The following is a 10,116-nucleotide window of genomic DNA, read 5'->3' as shown; positions in this document are numbered from 1 at the left end:
ATCGTTCTTTAAAGTACAGTGGAGTAATGACAGCGTCACTTTGAATTCGACAACCTCAGACAGTTTCTTTAACATTACTAATCTCAATCCTGGAGTCAATTACACCATCCTGATATCTGCTGTTGCTGCAGACAATATAACAGAAGGAGAAGCAGTTGGTCTTTCAGTCTATACAAGTATGTTTTAGAGAATCGTGTTCTCATTTGATGACAAAAGGAATTTCTGAACAAAGTTAATGTTAATGAACCTCTTTTACCTTCACAGAGCCTGAGACTGTTAGCAGTCTCACAGTACTTAATGTTACAAACTCCTCTATATTACTGAACTGGACTGAGGCAATGGGCAAAATCTCCTATTATGTAATCCAATATGAGAATTTCTGTACAACAATCAATAAGACTACTGAAATCACTGGGATTAACATAATTAATCTGACTCCTGGAGTGCATTACACATTCAAAGTGTTTGCAGTTGCTGCAGATAATAAAACAGAAGGAAATTACAGCTGCATTTCAGCCTACACAAGTAAGTCATAACTTAGAAATATTGACTGAATATCATAAGTAATTTGGTATTTGGAGTGTATGGTGGTGCAGCAGGTAGCTTTGCATGATGTCCACAGTTCCATGCTGTATTCAGGTTACTGTCTGTTTAGAGTTTCTATACATGTTCTCCATGTACCTGTGTGGTTATTTTACTCCCAGAGCTTGATGTTATAAGAGATGTTATAAGTATTCCATTAGTAAGTTACTATTAAATGTTTGTTTCATGTAGATTAATATATTTTCCTAACACAATGGCCTCTAACCTGTACTCGCAGAACCTGATGCTGCAAGTGACCTCAGTGTAACTGAAATTACAACAAGTTCATTGCTTGTGAACTGGACTGAACCAATAGGAGAAAAATCTTTCTTTAAAGTACAGTGGAGTAATGACAGCATCACCTTGAATTCAACAACCTCAAACAGGTTCTTTAACATTACTAATCTCAATCCTGGATTCAGTTACACCATCCTGATATCTGCTGTTGCTGCAGACAATATAACAGAAGGAGAAGCAGTTGGTCTTTCAGTCTATACAAGTATGTTTTAGAGAATTGTGTTCTCATTTGATGACAAATTTAATTTCTGAACAAAGTTTATGTTAATCTACTTCTTTTGCCTTCACAGAGCCTGATACTGTTAGCAATCTCACAGTAGTTCATATTGCAACATCCTCTATATTACTGAACTGGACTGAGGCAATGGGCAAAATCTCCCATTATGTAATCCAATATGAGAATTTCTGTACAACAATCAATAAGACTACTGAAATCACTGGGATTAACATAACTAATCTGGCTCCTGGAGTGCAGTACACATTCAAAGTGTTTGCAGTTGCTGCAGATAATAAAACAGAAGGAAATTACAGCTGCATTTCAGCCTACACAAGTAAGACGTAACTTAGAAATATTGACTGAATATCATAAGTAATTCGGTATTTGGACTGTATGGTGGTGCAGCAGGTAGCTTTGCATGATGTCCACAGTTCCATGCTGTGTTCAGGTTTCTGTCTGTTTAGAGTTTTTATACATGTTCTCCATGTATCTGTGTGGATATTTTCATGTTTCCCTTTTTAGTGCCACCTCCCAAAACCATGCTAGTGGGTTGGCTGGCTAATTTAAATTGCCCCTGTGTGTGAATGTCTGTGTTCCCCCTGATGGACTGGCATTAGATCTAGAGTGTATTCCCATCTTGTGCCCAATGTCCTCGGCATAGGCTTTGGATTCACCACAACCCTGTCCAGGATAACATACTCATTGAAGAAGAGTCGATCCATGAAATTTGTAATTAGCTGTTTGTTTCATGTAGATTTTTGTGGTTTTCTAACACAATGGCCTCTAACCTGTACTCACAGAACCTGATGCTGCAAGTGACCTCATTGTAACTGAAATTACAACAAGCTCATTGCTTGTGAACTGGACTGAACCAATAGGAGAAAAATCTTTCTTTAAAGTACAGTGGAGTAATGACAGCGTCACTTTGAATTCGACAACCTCAGACAGTTTCTTTAACATTACTAATCTCAATCCTGGAGTCAATTACACCATCCTGATATCTGCTGTTGCTGCAGACAATATAACAGAAGGAGAAGCAGTTGGTCTTTCAGTCTATACAAGTATGTTTTAGAGAATCGTGTTCTCATTTGATGACAAAAGGAATTTCTGAACAAAGTTAATGTTAATGAACCTCTTTTACCTTCACAGAGCCTGAGACTGTTAGCAGTCTCACAGTACTTAATGTTACAAACTCCTCTATATTACTGAACTGGACTGAGGCAATGGGCAAAATCTCCTATTATGTAATCCAATATGAGAATTTCTGTACAACAATCAATAAGACTACTGAAATCACTGGGATTAACATAATTAATCTGACTCCTGGAGTGCATTACACATTCAAAGTGTTTGCAGTTGCTGCAGATAATAAAACAGAAGGAAATTACAGCTGCATTTCAGCCTACACAAGTAAGTCATAACTTAGAAATATTGACTGAATATCATAAGTAATTTGGTATTTGGAGTGTATGGTGGTGCAGCAGGTAGCTTTGCATGATGTCCACAGTTCCATGCTGTATTCAGGTTACTGTCTGTTTAGAGTTTCTATACATGTTCTCCATGTACCTGTGTGGTTATTTTACTCCCAGAGCTTGATGTTATAAGAGATGTTATAAGTATTCCATTAGTAAGTTACTATTAAATGTTTGTTTCATGTAGATTAATATATTTTCCTAACACAATGGCCTCTAACCTGTACTCGCAGAACCTGATGCTGCAAGTGACCTCAGTGTAACTGAAATTACAACAAGTTCATTGCTTGTGAACTGGACTGAACCAATAGGAGAAAAATCTTTCTTTAAAGTACAGTGGAGTAATGACAGCATCACCTTGAATTCAACAACCTCAAACAGGTTCTTTAACATTACTAATCTCAATCCTGGATTCAGTTACACCATCCTGATATCTGCTGTTGCTGCAGACAATATAACAGAAGGAGAAGCAGTTGGTCTTTCAGTCTATACAAGTATGTTTTAGAGAATTGTGTTCTCATTTGATGACAAATTTAATTTCTGAACAAAGTTTATGTTAATCTACTTCTTTTGCCTTCACAGAGCCTGATACTGTTAGCAATCTCACAGTAGTTCATATTGCAACATCCTCTATATTACTGAACTGGACTGAGGCAATGGGCAAAATCTCCCATTATGTAATCCAATATGAGAATTTCTGTACAACAATCAATAAGACTACTGAAATCACTGGGATTAACATAACTAATCTGGCTCCTGGAGTGCAGTACACATTCAAAGTGTTTGCAGTTGCTGCAGATAATAAAACAGAAGGAAATTACAGCTGCATTTCAGCCTACACAAGTAAGACGTAACTTAGAAATATTGACTGAATATCATAAGTAATTCGGTATTTGGACTGTATGGTGGTGCAGCAGGTAGCTTTGCATGATGTCCACAGTTCCATGCTGTGTTCAGGTTTCTGTCTGTTTAGAGTTTTTATACATGTTCTCCATGTATCTGTGTGGATATTTTCATGTTTCCCTTTTTAGTGCCACCTCCCAAAACCATGCTAGTGGGTTGGCTGGCTAATTTAAATTGCCCCTGTGTGTGAATGTCTGTGTTCCCCCTGATGGACTGGCATTAGATCTAGAGTGTATTCCCATCTTGTGCCCAATGTCCTCGGCATAGGCTTTGGATTCACCACAACCCTGTCCAGGATAACATACTCATTGAAGAAGAGTCGATCCATGAAATTTGTAATTAGCTGTTTGTTTCATGTAGATTTTTGTGGTTTTCTAACACAATGGCCTCTAACCTGTACTCACAGAACCTGATGCTGCAAGTGACCTCATTGTAACTGAAATTACAACAAGCTCATTGCTTGTGAACTGGACTGAACCAATAGGAGAAAAATCGTTCTTTAAAGTACAGTGGAGTAATGACAGCGTCACTTTGAATTCGACAACCTCAGACAGTTTCTTTAACATTACTAATCTCAATCCTGGAGTCAATTACACCATCCTGATATCTGCTGTTGCTGCAGACAATATAACAGAAGGAGAAGCAGTTGGTCTTTCAGTCTATACAAGTATGTTTTAGAGAATCGTGTTCTCATTTGATGACAAAAGGAATTTCTGAACAAAGTTAATGTTAATGAACCTCTTTTACCTTCACAGAGCCTGAGACTGTTAGCAGTCTCACAGTACTTAATGTTACAAACTCCTCTATATTACTGAACTGGACTGAGGCAATGGGCAAAATCTCCTATTATGTAATCCAATATGAGAATTTCTGTACAACAATCAATAAGACTACTGAAATCACTGGGATTAACATAATTAATCTGACTCCTGGAGTGCATTACACATTCAAAGTGTTTGCAGTTGCTGCAGATAATAAAACAGAAGGAAATTACAGCTGCATTTCAGCCTACACAAGTAAGTCATAACTTAGAAATATTGACTGAATATCATAAGTAATTTGGTATTTGGAGTGTATGGTGGTGCAGCAGGTAGCTTTGCATGATGTCCACAGTTCCATGCTGTATTCAGGTTACTGTCTGTTTAGAGTTTCTATACATGTTCTCCATGTACCTGTGTGGTTATTTTACTCCCAGAGCTTGATGTTATAAGAGATGTTATAAGTATTCCATTAGTAAGTTACTATTAAATGTTTGTTTCATGTAGATTAATATATTTTCCTAACACAATGGCCTCTAACCTGTACTCGCAGAACCTGATGCTGCAAGTGACCTCAGTGTAACTGAAATTACAACAAGCTCATTGTTTCTGAACTGGACTGAACCAATAGGAGAAAGATCTGTCTTTGAAGTAGAGTGGAGCAATGACAACATCACCTTGAATACAACAACCTCAGACAGGTGCTTTAACATAACTAATCTCAATCCTGGAGTCAATTACACCATCCTGATATCTGCTGTTGCTGCAGACAATATAACAGAAGGAGAAGCAGTTGGTCTTTCAGTCTATACAAGTATGTTTTAGAGAATTGTGTTCTCATTTGATGACAAATTTAATTTCTGAACAAAGTTTATGTTAATCTACTTCTTTTGCCTTCACAGAGCCTGATACTGTTAGCAATCTCACAGTAGTTCATATTGCAACATCCTCTATATTACTGAACTGGACTGAGGCAATGGGCAAAATCTCCCATTATGTAATCCAATATGAGAATTTCTGTACAACAATCAATAAGACTACTGAAATCACTGGGATTAACATAACTAATCTGGCTCCTGGAGTGCAGTACACATTCAAAGTGTTTGCAGTTGCTGCAGATAATAAAACAGAAGGAAATTACAGCTGCATTTCAGCCTACACAAGTAAGACGTAACTTAGAAATATTGACTGAATATCATAAGTAATTCGGTATTTGGACTGTATGGTGGTGCAGCAGGTAGCTTTGCATGATGTCCACAGTTCCATGCTGTGTTCAGGTTTCTGTCTGTTTAGAGTTTTTATACATGTTCTCCATGTATCTGTGTGGATATTTTCATGTTTCCCTTTTTAGTGCCACCTCCCAAAACCATGCTAGTGGGTTGGCTGGCTAATTTAAATTGCCCCTGTGTGTGAATGTCTGTGTTCCCCCTGATGGACTGGCATTAGATCTAGAGTGTATTCCCATCTTGTGCCCAATGTCCTCGGCATAGGCTTTGGATTCACCACAACCCTGTCCAGGATAACATACTCATTGAAGAAGAGTCGATCCATGAAATTTGTAATTAGCTGTTTGTTTCATGTAGATTTTTGTGGTTTTCTAACACAATGGCCTCTAACCTGTACTCACAGAACCTGATGCTGCAAGTGACCTCAGTGTAACTGAAATTACAACAAGTTCATTGCTTGTGAACTGGACTGAACCAATAGGAGAAAAATCTTTCTTTAAAGTACAGTGGAGTAATGACAGCATCACTTTGAATTCAACAACCTCAAACAGGTTCTTTAACATTACTAATCTCAATCCTGGATTCAGTTACACCATCCTGATATCTGCTGTTGCTGCAGACAATATAACAGAAGGAGAAGCAGTTGGTCTTTCAGTCTATACAAGTATGTTTTAGAGAATTGTGTTCTCATTTGATGACAAATTTAATTTCTGAACAAAGTTTATGTTAATCTACTTCTTTTGCCTTCACAGAGCCTGATACTGTTAGCAATCTCACAGTAGTTCATATTGCAACATCCTCTATATTACTGAACTGGACTGAGGCAATGGGCAAAATCTCCCATTATGTAATCCAATATGAGAATTTCTGTACAACAATCAATAAGACTACTGAAATCACTGGGATTAACATAACTAATCTGGCTCCTGGAGTGCAGTACACATTCAAAGTGTTTGCAGTTGCTGCAGATAATAAAACAGAAGGAAATTACAGCTGCATTTCAGCCTACACAAGTAAGACGTAACTTAGAAATATTGACTGAATATCATAAGTAATTCGGTATTTGGACTGTATGGTGGTGCAGCAGGTAGCTTTGCATGATGTCCACAGTTCCATGCTGTGTTCAGGTTTCTGTCTGTTTAGAGTTTTTATACATGTTCTCCATGTATCTGTGTGGATATTTTCATGTTTCCCTTTTTAGTGCCACCTCCCAAAACCATGCTAGTGGGTTGGCTGGCTAATTTAAATTGCCCCTGTGTGTGAATGTCTGTGTTCCCCCTGATGGACTGGCATTAGATCTAGAGTGTATTCCCATCTTGTGCCCAATGTCCTCGGCATAGGCTTTGGATTCACCACAACCCTGTCCAGGATAACATACTCATTGAAGAAGAGTCGATCCATGAAATTTGTAATTAGCTGTTTGTTTCATGTAGATTTTTGTGGTTTTCTAACACAATGGCCTCTAACCTGTACTCACAGAACCTGATGCTGCAAGTGACCTCAGTGTAACTGAAATTACAACAAGTTCAATGCTTGTGAACTGGACTGAACCAATAGGAGAAAAATCTTTCTTTAAAGTACAGTGGAGTAATGACAGCGTCACTTTGAATTCGACAACCTCAAACAGGTTCTTTAACATTACTAATCTCAATCCTGGATTCAGTTACATCATCCTGATATCTGCTGTTGCTGCAGACAATATAACAGAAGGAGAAGCAGTTGGTCTTTCAGTCTATACAAGTATGTTTTAGAGAATTGTGTTCTCATTTGATGACAAATTTAATTTCTGAACAAAGTTTATGTTAATCTACTTCTTTTGCCTTCACAGAGCCTGATACTGTTAGCAATCTCACAGTAGTTCATATTGCAACATCCTCTATATTACTGAACTGGACTGAGGCAATGGGCAAAATCTCCCATTATGTAATCCAATATGAGAATTTCTGTACAACAATCAATAAGACTACTGAAATCACTGGGATTAACATAACTAATCTGGCTCCTGGAGTGCAGTACACATTCAAAGTGTTTGCAGTTGCTGCAGATAATAAAACAGAAGGAAATTACAGCTGCATTTCAGCCTACACAAGTAAGACGTAACTTAGAAATATTGACTGAATATCATAAGTAATTCGGTATTTGGACTGTATGGTGGTGCAGCAGGTAGCTTTGCATGACGTCCACAGTTCCACGCTGTGTTCAGGTTTCTGTCTGTTTAGAGTTTTTATACATGTTCTCCATGTATCTGTGTGGATATTTTCATGTTTCCCTTTTTAGTGCCACCTCCCAAAACCATGCTAGTGGGTTGGCTGGCTAATTTAAATTGCCCCTGTGTGTGAATGTCTGTGTTCCCCCTGATGGACTGGCATTAGATCTAGAGTGTATTCCCATCTTGTGCCCAATGTCCTCGGCATAGGCTTTGGATTCACCACAACCCTGTCCAGGATAACATACTCATTGAAGAAGAGTCGATCCATGAAATTTGTAATTAGCTGTTTGTTTCATGTAGATTTTTGTGGTTTTCTAACACAATGGCCTCTAACCTGTACTCACAGAACCTGATGCTGCAAGTGACCTCAGTGTAACTGAAATTACAACAAGCTCATTGTTTCTGAACTGGACTGAACCAATAGGAGAAAGATCTGTCTTTGAAGTAGAGTGGAGCAATGACAACATCACCTTGAATACAACAACCTCAGACAGGTGCTTTAACATAACTAATCTCAATCCTGGAGTCAATTACACCATCCTGATATCTGCTGTTGCTGCAGACAATATAACAGATGGAGAAGCAGTTGGTCTTTCAGTCTATACAAGTATGTTTTAGAGAATCGTGTTCTCATTTGATGACAAAAGGAATTTCTGAACAAAGTTAATGTTAAGGAACCTCTTTTACCTTCACAGAGCCTGAGACTGTTAGCAGTCTCACAGTACTTAATGTTACAAACTCCTCTATATTACTGAACTGGACTGAGGCAATGGGCAAAATCTCCTATTATGTAATCCAATATGAGAATTTCAGTACAACAATCAATAAGACTACTGAAATCACTGGGATTAACATAATTAATCTGACTCCTGGAGTGCATTACACATTCAAAGTGTTTGCAGTTGCTGCAGATAATAAAACAGAAGGAAATTACAGCTGCATTTCAGCCTACACAAGTAAGTCGTAACTTAGAAATATTGACTGAATATCATAAGTAATTTGGTATTTGGAGTGTATGGTGGTGCAGCAGGTAGCTTTGCATGATGTCCACAGTTCCATGCTGTGTTCAGGTTACTGTCTGTTTAGAGTTTCTATACATGTTCTCCATGTACCTGTGTGGTTATTTTACTCCCAGAGCTTGATGTTATAAGAGATGTTATAAGTATTCCATTAGTAAGTTACTATTAAATGTTTGTTTCATGTAGATTAATATATTTTCCTAACACAATGGCCTCTAACCTGTACTCGCAGAACCTGATGCTGCAAGTGACCTCAGAGTAACTGAAATTACAACAAGCTCATTGTTTCTGAACTGGACTGAACCAATAGGAGAAAAATCTTTCTTTAAAGTACAGTGGAGCAATGACAGCATCACTTTGAATTCAATAACCTCAAACAGGTTCTTTAACATTGCTAATCTCAATCCTGGAGTCAATTACACCATCCTGATATCTGCTGTTGCTGCAGACAATATAACAGAAGGAGAAGCAGTTGGTCTTTCAGTCTATACAAGTATGTTTTAGAGAATTGTGTTCTCATTTGATGACAAAAGTCATTTCTGAACAAAGTTAATGTTAATGCACTTCTTTTACCTTCACAGAGGCTGAGACTGTTAGCAGTCTCACAATACTTAATGTTACAAACTCCTCTATATTACTGAACTGGACTGAGGCAATGGGCAAAATCTCCCATTATGTAATCCAATATGAGAATTTCAGTACGACAATCAATAACACTACTGAAATCACTGGGATTAACATAATTAATCTGGCTCCTGGAGTGCAGTACACATTCAAAGTGTTTGCAGTTGCTGCAGATAATAAAACAGAAGGAAATTACAGCTGCATTTCAGCCTACACAAGTAAGACGTAACTTAAAAATATTGATTGAATATCATAAATAATTTGGTACTAGAACTGTATGGTGGTGCAGCAGGTAGCTTTGCATGATGTTCACAGTTCAATCCTGTGCTCAGGTTACTGTCTATTTAGAGTTTCTATACATGTTCTCCGTGTATCTTTGTGGTTATTTCCAGGTTTTTCTGTTTCCTCCCACTTCCCAAAAAGGTTTACTGTATTACATTCATTAAGACTACTGAAACCACCATGATTAACACAACTACAGTAATCTGACTCCTGGAGTGTAGTACATGTGCAAAGTTTTGCAGATAATAAAAGAGAAGGAAATTCCAGGGCAGTTTAATGTGGAAATATGACCTTGCAAATAAGTATGCCATGGGTAATAGCATAGCATAAGCAGATCAGTGGGGGACAGGGATGGGTTGGTAGAAGCTGGGTAGAAATTTTTCCATTTCCATAGTTTTTAACATTACTGTACATTCATGCATTTATCTAATCAGCCAATCGTGTGACAGCAGCACAATGCAAAAATCATGCAGATACAGGTCAAGAGCTTCAGTTAATGTTACCATCACAATGAAGAAAACATGTGA

At 37.8% G+C, this 10,116-nt stretch overlaps 2 protein-coding genes across 2 annotated transcripts; both read left to right on the top strand.

The window, feature by feature from the left end:
* Nucleotides 1-3,765: 3,765 nt before the first annotated feature.
* LOC128618429 (receptor-type tyrosine-protein phosphatase eta-like) lies at nucleotides 3,766-5,403 on the top strand. Its single transcript, XM_053642017.1, has 3 exons — nucleotides 3,766-4,487; nucleotides 4,783-5,043; nucleotides 5,132-5,403. Exons 1-3 carry the CDS (start codon nucleotides 4,301-4,303, stop codon nucleotides 5,401-5,403), a joined length of 720 nt encoding a protein of 239 aa, XP_053497992.1. The 5' UTR covers nucleotides 3,766-4,300.
* Nucleotides 5,404-7,664: 2,261 nt separating this feature from the next.
* LOC128617799 (receptor-type tyrosine-protein phosphatase eta-like) lies at nucleotides 7,665-9,727 on the top strand. Its single transcript, XM_053640939.1, has 4 exons — nucleotides 7,665-8,271; nucleotides 8,360-8,620; nucleotides 8,916-9,176; nucleotides 9,265-9,727. The coding sequence occupies exons 2-4, from the start codon at nucleotides 8,434-8,436 to the stop codon at nucleotides 9,534-9,536; spliced, it is 720 nt and encodes a 239-aa protein (XP_053496914.1). The 5' UTR covers nucleotides 7,665-8,271; nucleotides 8,360-8,433; the 3' UTR covers nucleotides 9,537-9,727.
* Nucleotides 9,728-10,116: the final 389 nt, after the last annotated feature.

Source organism: Ictalurus furcatus, chromosome 14 (assembly GCF_023375685.1).
Source record: "Ictalurus furcatus strain D&B chromosome 14, Billie_1.0, whole genome shotgun sequence".
Taxonomy (NCBI): Eukaryota; Metazoa; Chordata; class Actinopteri; order Siluriformes; family Ictaluridae; genus Ictalurus; species Ictalurus furcatus.
This window is presented reverse-complemented; position numbering and strand designations above follow the sequence as displayed.